The sequence below is a fragment of the Sinocyclocheilus rhinocerous genome, unplaced genomic scaffold (genome assembly GCF_001515625.1).
Source record: "Sinocyclocheilus rhinocerous isolate Xijiao unplaced genomic scaffold, SAMN03320098_v1.1 scaffold541, whole genome shotgun sequence".
NCBI lineage: Eukaryota > Metazoa > Chordata > Actinopteri > Cypriniformes > Cyprinidae > Sinocyclocheilus > Sinocyclocheilus rhinocerous.
Genome location: NW_015658519.1, coordinates 1,694,549 through 1,715,942, shown reverse-complemented (window position 1 = coordinate 1,715,942; position 21,394 = coordinate 1,694,549). Strand labels below are relative to the sequence as shown.

General features: G+C 36.7%; 2 protein-coding genes across 5 annotated transcripts in view; both read right to left on the bottom strand.

Annotated features, from left to right (window-relative positions):
- Positions 1-2,903, bottom strand: part of LOC107722502 (zinc finger and BTB domain-containing protein 47-like) — an 18,497-nt gene extending 15,594 nt beyond the window's left edge. Inside the window, exons 1-2 of the mRNA XM_016530867.1 lie at positions 2,793-2,903; positions 191-1,456 (exon numbers count right to left, since the gene is read on the bottom strand). Coding sequence (XP_016386353.1) covers positions 191-1,456; positions 2,793-2,798 — 1,272 coding nt within the window. The 5' untranslated portion in view covers positions 2,799-2,903. The remainder of the gene's footprint in view (positions 1-190; positions 1,457-2,792) is intronic.
- Positions 2,904-6,778: 3,875 nt separating this feature from the next.
- The window catches only part of LOC107722634 (vasoactive intestinal polypeptide receptor-like), a 34,466-nt gene continuing 19,850 nt past the window's right edge, over positions 6,779-21,394 (bottom strand). For all 4 annotated transcript variants that reach the window (XM_016531083.1, XM_016531084.1, XM_016531085.1 and 1 more), the window contains exons 4-13: positions 15,857-15,963; positions 14,683-14,780; positions 13,692-13,824; positions 11,094-11,247; positions 10,609-10,669; positions 9,456-9,522; positions 9,272-9,363; positions 9,052-9,181; positions 8,276-8,317; positions 6,779-8,101 (exon numbers count right to left, since the gene is read on the bottom strand). In XM_016531083.1, the coding sequence (XP_016386569.1) occupies positions 7,910-8,101; positions 8,276-8,317; positions 9,052-9,181; positions 9,272-9,363; positions 9,456-9,522; positions 10,609-10,669; positions 11,094-11,247; positions 13,692-13,824; positions 14,683-14,780; positions 15,857-15,963 (1,076 nt within the window). In that variant the 3' untranslated portion in view covers positions 6,779-7,909. The remainder of the gene's footprint in view (positions 8,102-8,275; positions 8,318-9,051; positions 9,182-9,271; positions 9,364-9,455; positions 9,523-10,608; positions 10,670-11,093; positions 11,248-13,691; positions 13,825-14,682; positions 14,781-15,856; positions 15,964-21,394) is intronic.

Sequence of the window (21,394 nt, the reverse complement as noted above, 5' to 3'; positions counted from 1 at the left end):
AAAAAAACATATATTAAAATTTTTTTAAATACAGATATGTTTTTTTATATATGTTTAATACATTTTTTTTACATTCCCATTTACCCCAGTAGCAAAAAACAAAAAACCAAGACAGTGTTTCTATGACTTTCCAAAAGATTATGCTGGTCAAAAAAGAATTTGATGTCATTCTCTTAGCCCTTGAGCTTACCTGTATGCTCTTCTCACAGTCGGTCTGCTGATGCAGCAGTAGCTCGCTCTCCATTAGGAAGCGTTTGCCACACTTGTCACAAATATGCATGCGGTTATGTGACACGTTCATGTGTTTCTCCAGGTACCAGCGGTTGTTGAATGTCTTGGGGCACCACACACAGGTGAAGCTCTGAAACTCTAAGCTATCCTGGTCCAGATGCTCCTCACCGTTCCCTCCATGAGCTGTCTCTTGCCTCCCTCTCACACGTTTTCTCTTGGAGACCATCGTGACAGCATCAATGGAGGCCCGGGTTTGTCGTACGGGTCTTTCAGACATGAATGCAGGTAATGTGTATTCACCTTCCTCTTCACTGGTGCCTTCAAGTCTCACATCATCATCTTCACTTTGCTCACATTCATCTTCCTCCTCCTCCAAAGCCACATTGTCTCTTGATTCCTCAACATTCTCATTACTCCTCCTTCCTTTGCCAGGAAGCTGTTGTCCTGAGGGCGACTGAACTGCCGCGTTTCCCTCTAAACCTTTGGACACATTAAGTGTTTGGTTGTTCAGGTTCAGCTCTACAATAATTTGCTCTCTATTAAATGAATCAAGATCTTCAGAGTCCTTCAGGTTTTCCATTTCCTTCCCTTCTACTTTACAACCGCCTACTTGCACTGGACGCCCATCGCCAACCTGAACAGCATATGGGTTCACTTCACTTTTCCCTCCATAGATCCTGGCACAGGTGGGGTCCTTCTCTTGCTTGATCTCCATGTGAAAGTTGAAGTTCACCGAGTTGCTGTTGCTCCAGCTCTGAGCGCCGACTTCCTGTTTGGCTTGGTCCACACTGGGACTGATGTCCAGCGAGCCTCTAGTAATGAGCTCACTGCAGGAAGTGGCGATGTTGCTCATCTGGAGCTCTGTGGCAGCCTTGAGCACATCTTGGGCATTGCAGCTGGAGACCAGCAGCTTGGAGGTGTAGATGAAGTTGAGGATCTGCTGCAGGCCTTGAGGCTTGAGGGTCTCCAGAGAGAGTTCAACTCGCCGCAGCTCCTTACTGGATGCAAACAGCGAGTGGAAGAAGGGGCTGTAGGCTGCTAGGACACCCTTATGGGCCTGGAAAGAAGTCTGGTGGTGCATGAGGACGATGTCTACGTCACATAGATCTGGCTGAAACAGACGCTGCTTGTTCAACCTGTCCATTAAAAAGGTGCAGTGAAGGGCCACATCCTCAACGAGGGAGAACTCTGCAGATGGATGCTCGGCAGTTTTCTCCACTATGAGCTACAACAGAACATCAGATTGATGTAAGATGCATATCAACTTTCAATGTTTAAATATTAGATATTGATTTACATTACAATCAAACAACAGGCTGGAGTAATTGTCATTTAGCTGTCAAGCAAATTATAATTTTTAAATTCTAGTAATATAAAACTATTTCTAGAAAACAATTTATATCATGTCTTTTATGCCTTTGTATATTTTATAAAGAAGGTCACTCACAAAGAAAAAATACATTATATATTAATGACATTATAATATATAATAAATTATGTATGTTATTTACAGATTGTCTAAATCATACAGCTGTCATAATAAAATAATCCAATTATCCAGACAGGGAACCAGTGCAGATATCTAAAATTATATTATATTATATTATATTAGATTAGATTAGATTAGATTAGATTAGATTAAGATGATTTTTAAATATCGAACACATATTTTCTTTATAATGCCAAGCTTGATATTTTTCTTAAAATGTATAGCGTATAGCTGCTTTTATATTTTATATATTTTATAAAGATGATTTTATTATTTATATTACAATGTTTTATATGCTATGTATCTGAATGATATACAGGCTTTCCAGCTATCATAATATAGGCATTCAATTATCCAGACAAGTAAACAGTGAAGATATGTGAAATATTATTATATTATAAATATACTTATTTTATAAAAACAATTTCTTTTATTTCTTTATTATTATAATTTATTATTATATGTCCTAGTTCTACTAGACATACCAACATTATTACACAACATTTCTCATTTAAGCTACAGTATTGTCCAAAGTCATGAGCTGGGACAGGTACACTCTCAGAATTTTTTTTTTTACAAAAATTGTACCTTTAGGGGTACAACATCTTGTCACTGGGGCAGTACCGGACAACTTTCTCCCTTCTTTACCTCTAAAAAGTTCATAATAGTATCATAAAACTACATATTACTACTATAAGGACACTTACTACTCTAAGGTACTAATAATACGCACCCTTTAGGGATGAAGAAGGTTGTTTTGAGGGTACTGTCCCTGTTGTACCCCAAAGGGTACAATTTATGCACATTTGTTCTAAGTGTAATTTATTTAGTTGAGGGCTGTATTAAAATTTGAACAGATGTTCCGATAATAACAATCATTACATCAGCATCTTATCGAAAAGTAGCAGAAAGTTGTAGAAGCTCTCGACAGATGTGGAAGCAGCATGCTATCAGCACATCTGCATGACATGCACATCATCCTCCAGATGTGACTGATGTCTGTCAGATTCTACAGGCCAAGTAAACATTCACAGACATTCAGGTAACAAAAACGGTAAGAGAAGGGTCTTACTACCATGGTGATTCAGTGGTCTCTGCCTCGAAGGAGAACCGTCTCCCCTCCTTAGCATTTCAGAGCTTCGTTTTCATGAAAATAGCTGTCATTTATATCCACACTGCGCTCTTCTGTTTAGACATCTGTCCGTTTTCGCCATGTCCGCATGCAGAAGGGCTCGCACTCTCGGCCGGGGGAGTGATGATGATTGGAGGTGGAAAATAATATGGGTCGTTTTGTCTGGAGCTTTAAAGCGACAGGGACGTGATTAAACGAGGGGGAAAACACAATTCGAAGCGTTCGGAGCTAAATTATGGTTACAAATGGCAGAATAATCGCTTAGGTAGAACAAATTTTTGGATGCGTTCAAACGGTCTCCTTGAGCACCTGGCGCCGCTGCCCAGTCAGAGCCCAAAGGCAGCAGGGTCAGCGAGTCCACCGCGGAGTGAACCGGTTCACCGCAGACAGCGCTAACGCCTGCAGAGCGCTGCTGCGGCCACGCGGTGGCGCTACAACACAGCTTTTTGTTAGAGACGCTCTCATTGACGCCATCGTTAAACTCACAGCTGTGCCCGAGACGTTTCATTGATTTTTTTCACTTCTACACTTTATTGCAGCTATAAAAGAATGTTACTTTTCATGTTTTGAAATTGCTATTTGATATCTGACGTCTTACTCCTAACTCTTAAAATATTTTATTAACTGACTTAAAAGGTCATGCAAAAATGTTTTGTGAGAAAAATCGCAATAAATGCCTTTGTTATGATCTCGGGTTTGCTGTCAGTGCAACTGTTAGTAGGTCCCTCCAGAACAATAAAACCTAGTTTATTATACCAAAAGGGAAAAGTGTTTATTAGAGACTTTATCCAAGACTTGGTGCACATGTGCCATCAAAAATGACAAAAAGACCACACAGATGTAAAATATGGGGGATAAAATGACGTATTATGTGTTAGGGGCTAACATTTAGTATATTTTAAGCCTATCTGGTAGAGCTTGGTATGGTTTTAGTGCCATGGCGTAGTGCAGCTGTCAGATTAGATCTGCAGAGGTCAATACTCAGTGTATGCTTTAGTTAATATAATGTTTTTAGGGTTTTGATGGGGAAGAAATAATACTAAGTTCAAAAACACTGAGCAAAAAAAAAAACTTTTATAAAGTTGAAACATTGCAGAGATGTATTATATAACACAGGGACTGGATCCGAAATGCATCTTAGCTGAGTGTATCATTTACATGTTTATGTAGTTAACCCTTATGAATTCTGTATTTAGGCTAATTGATGTCACTTTTGACTTTAATAGGATTAAAACATTTATTTATTTGTAAATGCCTCACACAAATTAGATTAGATTAGATTAGATTAGATTAGATTAGATTAAGATGATTTTTAAATATCGAACACATATTTTCTTTATAATGCCAAGCTTGATATTTTTCTTAAAATGTATAGCGTATAGCTGCTTTTATATTTTATATATTTTATAAAGATGATTTTATTATTTATATTACAATGTTTTATATGCTATGTATCTGAATGATATACAGGCTTTCCAGCTATCATAATATAGGCATTCAATTATCCAGACAAGTAAACAGTGAAGATATGTGAAATATTATTATATTATAAATATACTTATTTTATAAAAACAATTTCTTTTATTTCTTTATTATTATAATTTATTATTATATTTCCTAGTTCTACTAGACATACCAACATTATTACACAACATTTCTCATTTAAGCTACAGTATTGTCCAAAGTCATGAGCTGGGACAGGTACACTCTCAGAATTTTTTTTTTTACAAAAATTGTACCTTTAGGGGTACAACATCTTGTCACTGGGGCAGTACCGGACAACTTTCTCCCTTCTTTACCTCTAAAAAGTTCATAATAGTATCATAAAACTACATATTACTACTATAAGGACACTTACTACTCTAAGGTACTAATAATACGCACCCTTTAGGGATGAAGAAGGTTGTTTTGAGGGTACTGTCCCTGTTGTACCCCAAAGGGTACAATTTCATACAAATATATATATATATATATATATATATATATATATAAATGCCCTAAATATAGGTATGCACAAAATCCTAAAATGTAGAATGTTTTATCTTATTTTGTGCAATACATTAATTCTGCATTCTATTGTTAAGATTTTTATATGCAATTTAACAGTTAGTTTTACAGTCATTCTCTTTTTTTCTGGTGTTGTTATCATGCACAAGTTTAGAGTGTGTGCTGACAAATTAGATCTGCAGAGGTCAATACTCAGTGTATGCTTTAGTTAATATAATGTTTTTAGGGTTTTGATGGGGAAGAAATAATACTAAGTTCAAAAACACTGAGCAAAAAAAAAAACTTTTATAAAGTTGAAACATTGCAGAGATGTATTATATAACACAGGGACTGGATCCGAAATGCATCTTAGCTGAGTGTATCATTTACATGTTTATGTAGTTAACCCTTATGAATTCTGTATTTAGGCTAATTGATGTCACTTTTGACTTTAATAGGATTAAAACATTTATTTATTTGTAAATGCCTCACACAATAAGTCCCATGGGGCTCACTGACATTTCATTCGTCCTATAAAACATCTACAGACTAAACTCATGTTATCTTGAACTCTATATGAGACTGACTGTAGTTCTGTAACATACAATATATATATATATATATATATAAATGCCCTAAATATAGGTATGCACAAAATCCTAAAATGTAGAATGTTTTATCTTATTTTGTGCAATACATTAATTCTGCATTCTATTGTTAAGATTTTTATATGCAATTTAACAGTTAGTTTTACAGTCATTCTCTTTTTTTCTGGTGTTGTTATCATGCACAAGTTTAGAGTGTGTGCTGACAAAAAAGTAATGGATTATAACAATTGCTCTGCTGTAGCACATTTAGTGTTAAACTCTGTCAAAAGATTAGAATCGTTGGACAAATGTCTTTAACAACATGGTGTAAGAGGAAGGTTGTAAATCGTCCAGTGATGTTGAAGTTCACGAGTAAGCTAATGTAAGTCGCAAATAAACATAAATCACAAGGTCTATAAGAAGGGCATCTAATAATAAGCCTCTCAAACAAAGATGTTTATGGTCGTAATGAGTTATGGGAATTTAATTATAATATAGTCTTTGAAAATAATTTCCATATGTGAACTAGATGAGGCTTTTGGACATAAGAAGGGGTTGCATGCTTATATAATTCATATTTATATCGTGCTAATTAACATGGTGTGATTCTAGGCTTAGTTTCCAGCCCTCCCCCCATGGGAGTCATTTCATTCATTTCAATGCAATCCTCAGGAGACGCTGCCTCCTGTTGGCTCATCTGCTCACATCTATAAACATCATTTTGTTTATGTACTGGAGATCTCGCTGTAATTTTAAACCACGCTTGACCATGCTGAGTTTGGCTAATCGGTCTGCTGTGACAGCATGCTCACTGGTATTCAGACACTGAAAATGATTTAAGGAGAGATACACAAAGGGATGAAGAGAGGGAGAGTTACGAGAATAATTTAACAAGGGATTTGGTAGATAAATAAATGACAGATGTGTTTTAGATACGAGGTAAACAAAATGAGATCTCCTTCACCTTTCACTGGGTCTGCTTTCTCTCACTCCATCATTCTTGCACAAGATTTGATTGTCATCCTAATAGTGATGTCTCTGATTTTGAAACTTCACGAGAAAGCTGAAATCCACAATATATGAAAACAAAGCAGTTGCAATTGTGGTTGAATTAATGCCAGAATGAATACAATGTGTTTAGTTTTTACACAGAGCCATGTGTATAGATAGATACATACCGGATGGATGGATGGGTGGATAAACTTAGAAGGCAATTACCTGTTAAAACCAAAAATTCATTTAAAATAAAATACGAAATAATGATAAAAAAAATTTTTTATTGCACACTGGTGATAGTGATGATTTGTTAAAAATAACACATAATTTAATATAAAAATCTATAATTTTCTCTGACCAGCATATAAATACTTTTATATAAAGAGAAAAGACATGCTAAGATCTAATGTAACAAAATTGATCTGTATACTTTCTATGACAACATCCACAATACACTTTCCAAAAACAGCAACAACACTGCTATTGACATTTTCTCTTAAATGTACATCTTATTCACAATGAGGTACAAGAACTGTGCATGCAAACATGCAGGAGCATTTTCATGCCAGCTACTATGACTAACACTGTGCATGTACTCATGACAGCTAAAAAGATTTCAGACTAAAAATCCTCTTTAGAAAGACCAATCTCCTAAAAATGCATCTTTTGCAATTGTTTTTACACAACCCATGTAAATTTTCACATTTAACTATACAATTACACTATAAATCACTATTATAAAACATACAGCATGACGCACTACTGCTGCACAAGTAAACATGCTTTTATGGCTCTCGATGAGAGACGTTTGTGTTTGTCCACATGTACACAGACACACAAGCACATGACACGAATAGGGAGGATGCAAAAACACAATGTCAGACTGTCTAAATCACATTACTTATTTCCTGGAATAAGGAAGAAGATGAAAATAAAACCTGGTCACTAGAGACCCAAAAGGTCACCGTTCAGCTTTACAGATTATTAAGAGACTGAGAAATCTTGAGCAGCATAATGAGGGCAGGGAAAACAGAAAAACACAACAGACAGATACCAACTCTAATGCTGAAGATTAATGTCTGTGCTGTTGTGCACAAAAAAACGGGGCAATGGATGTGGACCATGATTCAAACGAGTCTTCTCTCAGCAATAATATTGCATCCTTATAAAGCCAGCGTCACTTGAGTCAGTAGTTTGGTGAAACACAATCAAACGTCAAAGAGTCCATTTTACTTGCATATTTCTCTCCTGATCGATGTGTATGAAAGAATGGCTATGAAGATACATCATATGCCAAACGGTCACCATGAGCTGTACGGTTTCCCTCACGTTCCTACTGAGCGGTGAGATGCGCAGTTCCTACAGGAATGATGGCGGAGCAGCAACCTGCAGATGATGGAGGTGGTCTGGGTGACAGCCTTTCTGTGCGTGTAGAGCACAGACTCATTGGTTTGTGTGTCTTGTCATAGACGGAGCATCACTCAGTGCTCAGACGGTGGAGAAGTCATCTTGACAGGCGGAAGCGCGGCGTGTGGAGGGGCTGCATTTTGTCATCATGGTGATTTGGGAGCTGAAGTTGAGGCCGTTGCTTGCCATCGAGGGCTGCTGGTATTTGGTGTCAGCTCCCAGAAATCTCTGCATGTGCCACCGCCTCCACTTTCGTTTGACCTCAGACTGGACCTGGAGAGTGCGTGTATGAGGTCAGGAAAATATCAATATTTTTCTAAAATGATTTTTGTTAGATAAGGCTTTTAGGATCATGAGAAGCAAATTCAGTCATGTGTTTCCAAACTTTTGACTGGCATGTACAGTTCTCTCTAATACATAAAAAACATTCAATTCTGATAATATTACCTCTCCATTTAGAAAACAGTAAAGGACTGCAACACAAAATCCCTGAAGAAAAATAAAGAGAACAATCAATTTGAGCTTATGTAAAATCATGCTAAATTCAATTGCAATTGTTCAAATTATAATTTTGCAACAAACACATTTTAAAACGAATGAAAATAATTAAATACAAAATAAATCATTTTTATTTGAAATCTAATTTCAGTATTTTCTGATCATAATATTTAGATACATTGATGCTGTTCTTATGATAAACTGTTTTTAATTATATGTCAAACATGAATTAAATTAACCATTTTAGTCTACAAAAAGCAAACTCGTTTGACTTTAGAGAAAGATGGATGGTAAGTCTTTGAAGTATTTAAAATGAAAATTCTGTCATCATTTACTCACCCTCATGTTGTTCCAAACCTGTTTCTTTCTTCTGTTGCACACAAAAGAAGATATTTTGATAATGTCTTTATTCTTTTCAATACTCAAACTGTATTCAAAAATACAGATTTGGAACATCACAAGGCTGAGTAACGTTTTGGGTGAACTAAGGCCATTTTTGTATATCCTCGTTCAACCTTTTCATCTGGCTGCATAACAAACATGGAGGGAATAAATATCACTGGGCATGTCTGGGGTTGCGGCGTGCTGGCAGATCCCACGGTGAGTCTATTGCTGTGGCCAATCTTAGTATTCTATTGGCATTTAGAGAATCCAAACTAGATAAGCAACGCTTATAGAACAGTACAACTGTGGGTAAAAACATATTTCAGTCTCCTGCCGCCTACCTGAAAGGACCCCAGGATCAAGTCAAACACCAGACGCACATAAGACTCGATGTGATGAGGTATGAAAGCAAAGATTATGTAGTTTATCCCAAACAAGGGAATCAAAAGTAGAGTTGATTTTGCCAGTCTCCTGTAGATCAAAAGAAATGGCATATGTTGGAATACGTTTGTGTTTATATTGTGCATGTAATACAGCAATGTCTGTGGTCTAAAAACTCACGAGTACTGGTGTGACTCATTTCTCCCAATATCCCGGCAACTGATTTTCTGACGAAGTATCCGGATGATACAAATGAAGAGAATGAAGTTCATCTAGAAAAACAGCAATGACAGATTAGGCCCCGGTTTAAAGTATTTCATGCACCACCTGCCATATTTGTGATTTCTGCTGTAAGGTCACTCACCAGTATTGTTATCAATGTAGGGGTTTTTATAATCCACCACAGATCATCGTCAATAAAATCCCAACATCTATCAAAAGAAAATAACAGAAAGAAATTATTAATGGAGCAACACATTTGGGTTCCTAAGTAAAATTCCCAACCATTTCTTGCATAAAGAAATACATTTTAAGAAATAATGTATGAACCGTTTAAGACGGACCTGCCTTGAGCTCCAAGGTGATTATGTGATGGTTTATGCTTCTTTAGAAGCCATAAAATCACAAATGATTTCAACTTTTGTTTGTTTGTTTGGACTACTTAATAGTCAAATGTCTGGGTAAGAATCCTGAAGAGTGATCAGTCACTGTTATTATGGAAAGTAAACTACTGGCCACTTAAAGTCGTGACTCCTTTCAGACGTGATTGATTTAGTGCATGTCTTGAACTCTTTGTTAAATAATTGTTTAAAATCCCTATGTAGAAAATGACTGGGAAAAATATTTCCAGAGCAAAGGCTGTTGAAAAAGTGGACTCTCACTGTTTGAACAATCCACACACTCTCAGAAATAAAGGTACAAAAGCTGTCACTGGGGCGGTACCTTTTCAAAAGGTACATGTTTGTACCTAAAGGGTCCATTTTGGTATGTTAAAGGTACATATTAGTACTTAAAGTGTACATATTAGAACCTAATAGGAACAAAAGTGTACCTTTTGAAAAGGTACCGCCCCAGTGACAGCTTTTGTACCTTTATTTCTGAGATGAAGACTTTATGCAAAACCAAGCAAAGAAATAAATAAGAAAAACGTGGCAATGAAAATGAAATTATCCACATAAATTCTTTTCAAATGTATCCTCCTATGAGCTCTGCTCTAAATATAGCCTACTGACCTCCATGAAGGCATGCCATTTATCATCAAGGAACAGCCTTCAGTGAAATTTACAGTGTCAGCTACACTGTAGCTATTGACAAAAGGTGTGTAGAAGACAGAAATGCAACTGAGCTCATAAACTCATAAAAATAGTCATATCCTTTACTCTGTTTAAATTGTTGCTCTTAGGTAACAGTGGCTACAAGAAGCTAAATGAATTTTTATGGCTCCCATGAATGTGTATATAAAAATATTGCAAAGTATCAAAGTGCCGTTCTGCGAACACAAAGTTGCATTTACTCACCCAATATCATGTAAATAAGCTTTTGTGATGCTCCAGATTGTTATGAAGACACCTGGAACTCCTGGAACACAAACACACATATTGACTAGGAATATTGTCAATATTTGAATACATACAGCTCTGACATGTTGACATCTCTGTCAGAAGGCATATTTCCAGGGATCCCTTATTTAACTGGCCTACGTGATCATTAGGAATTCAATAAAACAAGTGGATTGCCAATTAGCCTTAAACCTTATTTGACCCTGAGATCTGAGCCTGCGTATCCTAAATTTAAGAAAAGTGACATGTGAAACGTTTGCCAACACGATACAGTGACGTCAGTGGAAATGTTAACTGTTAAATCTTGAGTGTGTACATGCACAAGGTCCTATTGACTTTAGTGATCAATCTGTCATTTGCATTTGACAAGCGTTTCTTTCCTGCCATGAAGAATTATGAGGCCGAGGGGCAATACTTCTTAATGCCACTGAGCACATACGCACCCCAGCCAATGAGAATGTACCACCAGAAGTACTTCCTCTCAGAGAAGAAGGATACGGCCAGGAGAGCATGCAGATACAGACCCTCCACCAGTAACCAGAAGAAACTGGCCATCACGCCATACTGGAAGAAAACCAAGGCAGCCTTGCAGCCCACCTGTAAAATGCAGAGAGGATTTTGTTTAGAGCTATTATGCACTTGTGTATATTATAACAGGAACTGCGGTCTTGAATGTTTACCATGTACTTAAACAAAAGGAATGCCTTTGCGCTAGTGTGTTGCATGCGCTAGGCACTAGAAAACATTGTGCAATACTTATAAAGAGGGGCATTAAAAAGAGTGTAAACACATATAAAGAACCTCTGTATGCTGATCTGTTAATGGTTGACGCTCTTGTAGTGAGCTGACTGTTCAGAAATGTCTTTATTATCACCTAGAAGTGTTTCTTAATTATTGCAACAATCACACAGCCCTAAACAATCTTTAAAGGAATTATCTCTAATAAATAGCGAATCCATTTTAATTAATGACAATATCTAACTAAGCCTAAATAATCTACAGGCTGTTTAAATGTCAAACATGTTTTTGTGACCTTGCAAAAGTGTTTAAAGAGGGGACACCGTGCCATCATGAGTGTTTGAGCACCCTGTTGTTGTGACAGAGCTGACATATTCTGTTGGCCGACAGCTGCATCCAGACGGCCCAAAACACTCAGACCCAGATGAAGAGTGTTTATACAGGAAAACACACAGAGAACACATTACTAAACCAAAGCGTTGGATGCTTTTGACTCGCTTTAATTAAGAAAATGTCATTGTTTTACAATTATTAAAAAAAACTTGAACACTGCATATGATATTAATAACTATGAAAATGGCACTAAACAAGATAAACATGACCATGATGTTGGGTAAATACAATGTCGGCCATGTCCAGATGAGGGAGGTCATTTACAAACTCTTCAAAGATCTTGAAGGACTGCTTAAACACTGCTATGCCTGGCCACAAAATGAGATTAAAGAGCAACTTTGCCAAACACCATTTAAAGAGCAAACCTTGTGACAAAACACTAGAGCAGTTTACTAACGACAGTTTATCAATTGCGGAGATGATGCTGTTTGTTTCTTTTGAGGGGAAAAAAAGTACATTCGCATGATGCGGTTACATTCAGCTAAGAAGGTAGCAATAAAGTAAAATGCAGCCAAATACAGTGTAAAAAGGTTTTGTCGGGTATAACCTAAAGAACGTGCTTTATGTGGTTTTATTCCAGTAAAAAATATGATGTAATATCACCGAATCAACCTGACTAAGTTAGGTTACACCAACCAAAGTCATTTTTAAATGTTAGTTCAAGTAAAACTGCCTGTTTATATGTTTTACAGTGTACCAGGAAACATAATTGTAAATATAACTGGACTGCTACATTTTACTATATGTCTGTCTGGAATACTTCATTCTGATTGGTCAGTGGCAGATGTCAGTGGTTCGGTTTTCAACAGTCAAGTTCTGGAAGTAAAAATCCCATTCATTTTCTTAATAGGGAATTGATTTTTAATGATAAATTTATACAGTTAAAGACAGACCTACTGTGTGCTATGAGGTTGTTGATATGCTTCTTCTAAAGCCAACAGCCCACATTGTACTGCATTAACCTATTTTTTTTTTTTAAATCATGTTTTACTCTGGAATTCCTGGTAACAACTACATTACACATGATTCTGCGAAGAAACTCCAAAAAATAAAAACTTCTCTAGCGCCCACCCACTTTCATGAACCCCTGCGAATGACTTGAGACTTAAAAAAAGTCATTTAATGTGTCCAAATTTGCCTACAAAAATAGTATGTGAAAGAGTAATATGTTTGAATTCATATTATTCATAAAACAGTAGGCAAAAAGTTCATAAATGACCTACTACTTCCACAAGATTCTGAAGTGTGCATCCAATATCCAATGAATACTTTACTATCCCCCATGATGCCATGTAAGAGGAGATGTAAATGGCAGTAAAGCACGTAAATCACGACAATGACAACAAGGTACTACATATATATATATATATATATATATATATATATATATATTTGTGTGTGTGTATGCTGTGTAGTATTAATATTACACTAATTACTGTAATATTGTTGCAGCATTTGTCTTGTTGCTAGGAATCTCAGCGAAGGCTTTAAAGGTCGCTTAGGAGTCATTCTTGTCTACATCTGCTCCAGCGGTGAAACAATGGCGGACTGATGACAGCTCACTCAGGGCGGGTCTAAGGTAAGACACCAGTCCAGTCTGTGCTGAAACGCTACTGTCAATCAAACTATCGTGGGAGGGGCCTGTCTGTGTGGCGATTTTAAAAAAAACACTGGGTGGATTTTTATCATTATAGGGTGGTTGTGCACACACACTGCCAACACACATTTCAGTTCAAACAACTTGTAGAAGTGCATGTAGCATCCTATGACCCCTTTAAGGTAATATAAAGTATAGGTAAGATTAAGTAAGTAGACATAAAATAATTGGCATAAATGTACAGTCAGCCAGTCATCAATTATACCCACTGACTGTACATTATCCTTACTTAATTGCAGGCTGCAGCACTTACAGATCCATAGTAGCAGTCATCAGGTTCCTCCACCTCATACAGGACTACATCCTTCATAATTACAGCCACAGCCTTCAGTATAAAGGACATGAACAGGTGAATATGGATGTAGTTCCTTGTGCAGTGGAGTTTTCTTAGCAGCAAAGATAAAAAGAGACACAATAAGTTGTTTTATCATAATAAATGATACGCAAAAATGCAATAAACCACGTGCTGCATAATAGGCTCTGCATATACTGTATATCGACAATGCATTATAATCACATGTGCACGACAAGGCAATTCATTACATTTCCATGCATATTGCTATCTACACTCAAGAGAGTGTGCATACAGTGTTGTTCATTCATATATGCTGTTCATGTTGAGATGAGAGCCACTCTTTCTGTCTTCTGTGCTTGTCTTCTATACCCTTCAAAGAGGCATAGGAAACTCATATGCTGTGTGTGATATATAAAGACTCTCAAGATCTGTGTTCCTGTTTAACTAAGTGTGATGCAAGCCAAAAGAGGAAGCTTTTCAATACACTTGAGATGTGGCTTGACCTCTGAGGTCACTGAGGGGAACATCCACTGTGGGTAATTTACCACTGAGAAGCTTGTGCACGGCAAAGCTGCATGTTAGAGGTTACAAACTACTAAGCCATTTTGTTTGAGAGGTTGTGCAATAACGGATTCTGTGTATAACCCTATCAAACGCCTGAATCTGTGCTCTTTCGCAATGCACATTGTTAAATGTGATAAAAAACGGGCCATTTTGAACAAGGTCATCTGGCTTGACACCAGTATGATTTAGCAGAACATTGATTCGCTGCTAGATCACAGCTGAATCAATCACATAAAATGTGGGCATTCACTGAGGACAACAAAACTATCAAATGGGAGTTATTTGGGAGTTTCTTCTATGTGAGAAAAGCAAAAGCTATAAAGAGCCAAGGTCCTGTTCTATAACACAAGTCAATGGTATGTTTTGAGTTGTATGGAGGACTTACCTGAAAAAGCACAGAATGATGATGGCAATGATGAGGGATATAAGAGACACAGTGTGACCAATAGTGTATCCAATTCTCACAGAGCCCAGGAATTCACCCTACAAGGAAAGAAAGAGTGAATGACTGACTAATGACTAAACTCAGAAACACACTAATGATGATTATGTAGAACTGGAATCAGAACGACAAAATCAGTCTTGATTTGTTTTGAATATTTTAATTACGCTTACTTTGATTAGATTTACAATACACCAGTAGGTGGTGGCAAGAGACTCTCTTTATTGATTTATTCAACCGATTCGTTTAAAACACGGATTCATCCAGAAACTAAACAAGTGACGCAACTGATACTGGTAGGTCATGTTATAATGACAACATGACAAATGTAGTGTGTTTACATTATTAGTAGTATGTCTGGATACTGCACACATATAGAACATACTTTTTTAAACAGTGGCCAAGTAACTAATTATTAAAAAGAAAGACCTTCTCAGAAAGTGTGCAATTTCGGATGCAGCCACTGTCTTTATGAGTGAGTCACTGAATCATTTACTCAACGGATTAGAGCAGCTTCTGCTTTGTAACAGATTTGTAATATTAAGATAATATTAACTTTATATTGTGTCTAAATTGTGAGTAACTCAATTTAAAATTTTAGTCTGAAAATACCTGCAAGGCTGTTATTACGGAAGAACAACAGTATGCTGTTGCTCATGTGATATTGCTTAAATTATTTTTTAACTAACCAGATTAACTAAACAGGGCAAATTAGCCTAAGACTGCAATACCATAATAGTGCTGACGGGAGTAGAAAGTGCAAATGAAAGAACACAGATGCAGCCAGATAATCATTCCATAATGACTAATGCAGTCTACCAAAAGCAGTGCAAATTAGCAACTATCACAGCTAAGTCAAGAGCAGAATGGGTTAATACATGGCGACCAGTAAACTGACAAGCGCACACCGTAATAAATCATGCTGCATAATTTATTAATACTCTCCTCCCGTGAATTTTGCATCTGAAATAGAAACTCCTACAAATGCACATTCATTAAGGTCGGCCACAAAAACAACTGTCTATGCCTTTTCATTGCTAATTTTTTACTGTCTTTAGTCAATTCTGACAGTAGTTATTAAATGTCAAAAGAGATTTTGTGAAAAATACAAAAATACCATATTTCCATCCTCTGTGATATTGGGGTCATAGCCACAGTTATATGCAACGACAACTGGGTTTATTTCTGTCCAGCCACTGGCAGTACAGCTCTTCGATATGTTTCCTGCAAAGGGCAAAAGGACAATGAATACGTAGGTCAAAACATAGAGAAATGAAGAGTGTTAAACCACAGCCTCATTCCTCCAATAATCACTGCTACAGTGCTACTCAGGCACACTTAAAACACACAGCCAAAGAGGAGGCTGGCGATTACTGCAAAACAAGCAAAGGAAATAAGCACTTCATGGATCTCAAGCGGCCAATGTATTAATCAACAGGAAATTATTTATATCTACATTCACTGGAAAACATGGAACGTCTTAGTCTCAGGGCCGCTGCTGGCCAAATGGGTGCCCTAAGCAGAATTGTAATGTTGTGCCCCTCCCCCAAATATTATGGAAATAAAAAAAACACCTACTACAGGGGTCAAAATAGAACTTTAATAAAACATAAAAGTAAATAAATAAATAAATAAATTGTAATTAAATTGTATTATTTACAAATTACAATTGTAGCTCTACAGCAAAAAAAAAATTACATTAAATAAATTTTTTTACAAGATTAAATATGATCAAAATAAACAATAATAAATTGAATCAAAAATCAATGGCAGCGGCTATTTACACTAAGTGCAAATAGCATATTTTCTTAGCGATAGATTCTATTTACGTTAAGTGAAAATAGCAGTAATTTCTTAGCGATATGCTATTTACTAGGGCTGGGTAAAAAATATCGATATCTCGATATTAATCGATTCTCATTTTTACGGAACGATACCGATTCTTAAATCCCAAGAATCGATTAGTCTAGCCTGTTTTCAGTTAATGGATGGAACATTAAAGGGTACTTCCCATCCAATATATCGCAATAAGCATTGTGCTTTGGTACTTTTAATATGAAACAAAGTCTCAGATTTCAAATTCTTTTCATTGTATTGCAGTATTCAAACAAGGAATACCGTTTTGGAAAGAAAGAGTATAACTTTACAATCCGTATCCTGTCTCGTGTAATCGCTCAATCTGTGTTTCAGCCGCGTCAATATAACGGCTTGTAAACAAACAATGTCACGTAACGTCACATTTACCTCAGAAAAACATATTTGGTGACCATAAACTCATTAGTCAGATAGAAAAATAAACTGTAGAGAGGGGCATTTTGCTAAATATATGCACCATATAACATATTCATTATACATTTTACTGTTCTTCAATGTTTAATTTATGTTTGAATAAATCCATCAAGTTTTTATGACAGCCACCATTATGTTTATATTTCAAACAAATTAATTGAAGTAGAAATATTATTATGTAATTGTAACTTTATTATTTTAAAAATAAATGTATGTTGTAAAGAAATCCTCTTTAATAAATGGAAAAAAGTAATAAAAACATTTCAGATTCTTGTCGCAGAGCTTGTGTTTTGTGAAACGTGAGACGGACGTCTTCACGCTACGATGAGCGCTTCAGGGGGTTTGGCACCTCTGCAGCAAAGACTCGATTGTTGAGGATCTGAAACCGTGAATAAACATGCCGATAAGAATCGCTCTGGAGCCCCGAGTGGCCCTTCCAGACGCCCGTCTTCAGACGTGATGACAGAAGGTCTCTGTGCCTTTGTCTCAACATGCTGTTTGCTCAAGGCTCTTGTCTTCACTGTTAGTCCATACGATATACACAACAGTAACTCGGTTACTAACTACCCGCTTTGTGTTCCGCAAACAGAGACTGAAACAGCCGAGAGCCACACAATGGCTTTGACCTCCAGAACCTCGGCTCTGTCAAATTCAATTGTTTACACGTGCGATGCAGATCTGATTCACCGTCTGTAATCCTCTGATATCTGCTAATGACCGTCACCATGTGCCATTTCTGCCGCTGTCAGACTCATTTCTCTCGTGTAGGTGAAAAAACCAGCCGTTTAATTGACGTCAGCTGCGAGCGGATGATCTAGCTGATAACTAAAGCTGGAGTCTAGAGTGAAACCTCGCAGAAGATCCTGAATAAATCTCATTTACTTCCTTTTGAACCCGTCACAGCGAGGATGAGTCAGTGCCTCGTAATAAATCACATTCATAACCCGTGACATTTCACTCTCAAGATGTTTCAGCGCAATAAAACTCAGGTTTTAGATAGGCTACATGTTCCAAATGGAAGCTACAGGCACAACATTGTGTTTTCATGCACTGCTCAGTTTTTGGAGTTTCGCTTCCATATCAAGTCTCTTCTTTCAGACGAGCGGAAATAAAACATCCAAAACACACATTTAAGTGTTTATTTTATTGCACTTTATTTATTTGTGTCTGTAGAATTCAGTCTTTAAAGAGTTTTTTCTCTTACAGTTTTATTCCTCTCTATATTCTGAAGGTTTGTTCATATTTCATTCACACTGATTTATACAACATTTTACTCCTGAAAACATGGTGAAAATGTGTTTGTTTTCTGTGTGTTGACAGTATTTTCTGATTTATGGAGTGATAAAAAGAGAAATCCAGAATCCCCGCTGGAAAAACTGGCACCAAAATGAAAGAGTTTTGAACCTGGCTTTATCCAATGTTCAGATATTTATGTGCTTGGTTATGTATGCAAATTATTATTGCAGAATTTTCATTTATGCATTTGGCAGATGCTTTTATCCAAAGCAACTCGCATTGCATTAAAGTTATACATTTCATCAGTAAATGCATTCCCTGGGAATCAAACCCATGACCTTGCCACTGCTTGCACTATAATCTAGGGATTAGGGCTGGGTAAAAAATATCGATATCTCGATATTAATCGATTCTCTTTTTTACGTAACGATGTCGATTCTTAAATCCCAAGAATCGATTAGTCTAGCCTGTTTTCAGTTAATGGATGGAACATTAAAGGGTACTTCCCATCCAATATATCGCAATAAGCATTGTGCTTTGGTACTTTTAATATGAAACAAAGTCTCAGATTTCAAATTCTTTTCATTGTATTGCAGTATTCAAACAAGGAATACCGTTTTGGAAAGAAAGAGTATAACTTTACAATCCGTATCCTGTCTCGTGTAATCGCTCAATCTGTGTTTCAGCCGCGTCAATATAACGGCTTGTAAACAAACAATGTCACGTAACGTCACATTTACCTCAGAAAAACATATTTGGTGACCATAAACTCATTAGTCAGATAGAAAAATAAACTGTAGAGAGGGGCATTTTGCTAAATATATGCACCATATAACATATTCATTATACATTTTACTGTTCTTCAATGTTTAATTTATGTTTGAATAAATCCATCAAGTTTTTATGACAGCCACCATTATGTTTATATTTCAAACAAATTAATTGAAGTAGAAATATTATTATGTAATTGTAACTTTATTATTTTAAAAACTTCATTAAGTGTAATTTGATCAAATCAGTCAATTTTAACCTTCAATATTATAGTAATGTCGCACCAACTGACTCTCATATATATTTTACAGCATTAGTTGAGAGATTTTTTTTCCTTGAGAAAATTTGGCATGGACTGTACCTGATATATACCCAAAATAATCGATATTGGATCGGATCGAATCGAATTGGCACCAAGTGCAAATAGGCTAGCTATAGATTCCATTTACACTATGAAAAAATGCTATTTATACTACTTATTGCAAATAGTGGCAATTATCTGCACCTCAGTATTGTAGTAAATTATAAAACAGTATGCAATAATAACATATTGAGTGTAAATTATAATTTTAATTCAAATAAAAAAATGCCACCTTATTGGGACAATAAAGCCCTCCCTACACATACCCTAACCCTACACGATACATTATTTTCAACTTTTCTATTATTTCCTTAATTTTTATTGAGAATAAATGCCTTTCTGATGCGATATGAGATTTGAAAAGGGAGAGAAAAAAAGTTAGGCAAAAGGCAGATTCGAACTCGGGTCGATCGCGTCAAAACAACTACAGCACACGCTTTACCATCTACGCCACTGAAGCTGTAGCTTGCTGATAGTCTTTTGTAGTGTTGACTATCCCAATCACACGCAGGTGGGCGGAGTTAGTGTAAATAGCTTCTGCCAACAAGGTGGGCCATTGCACTTAGTGTAAATAGACACTCCGAAAATCAACACTGATCTGCTGGAGCATTCCAAATTTCAAAATTTACAAAGACACACTCCTGCTTTTTCTGGAGGCGAAGTCATTAATGATAATTCAATCATATGATAATTAAAAAATGAATTAGCGTTAATAAACATTATTAACATCAACAGCCAAAAAAGTTCCACATGATTATGAACGTAACTACCTGAAAGGGATGTACAGGCTTAATCTTGAGCTTTTTTACTTGTTCTTTTCTCTGTGCCAGACTGCTGATGTCTTTTTTCCGGGCATAGTTGTCCATTATGATCATTTGCAGTCAGCCGCAAACATGAGGTGAGGGCGAGCGCGGATGCGGGCGCGTCACGTGTGCTTAGCCTACTGCCTAATGCGTTCACCATAAAATGCGTTTTTTATAACCTAATTATGTATATATATTCATGTTTATATTTGTATTTATGTATATGCATATGTTAATATTATTATAGAACGAAAGTTTTTTTTTTTGAGCAACTGGGATGGTGCCCCCCCTGGGAATTGGGGCCAGGGCCGTTTCTAGCCATTTTGACGCCCTAGGTGAAATCCAAATAGCCCCCCCCCCCCAATAAATGTTATTACATTTGAATTTGGATACATGTTTAGATATTATCAATGACTACTTTTTGTCTTTGTGTTTTTTTTGTTGTTGTTTTGTTTAATTGATTTGTTTTTTTGTTTTTTATGTTGATTTAAAGTGTCAATTTTTTCATTATTATTTCAGTCAAACCTATAAAAAACTTTGTTACCCCAAACTACATAAAAAAGCTTGATCACTCACATAAAAGTAATCGGACTCCAGCTACTTATTCCTTTGTTACTCACTGACGTGTGAACTTACCCTTTAAATGAGTGACGCTCTGCTCTCTATTGGCGCTTTTCCACTGCATGGTACGGCACGGTACGGCTCGGTACGGTTCACTTTTGGGGGGTTTTCCACTGGGTACAGTACCTGGTACCTGGTACTTTTTTTAGTACCACCTCGGTTGGGGTTCCAAGCGTACCGTACCGTTACCAAAACGTGACGTGTAAACTCTGCTGATCACGGATTGGCCGGAGAGAATCGTCACTACCTGCGTCACTGAACTTGCGACAAAAACACAACAGAACCGCTAGATTTAAATCAGCACAGCCAGCGAAGGATCGAACGCAACTGTTTTGAACGAGCGCACCTTTTTTTAACAACCAAAAAGTGGCTGTTTCGTTGTCTGTTGAGGAAGTACAGACGTTCCTCTCGTTGATAGCAGAGGAACGGATCCAGCGAGAGCTTGATGGGGCGACGAGGAATGAAAAAGTTTTTCAGGAGTCGCGGCAGTAGAGGCGGCGCAACTAACTACATGTGAATAATTCCGCCCACACTAAAGCGATACTAAACTGCAGTGGAAACACAAACCGAGCCG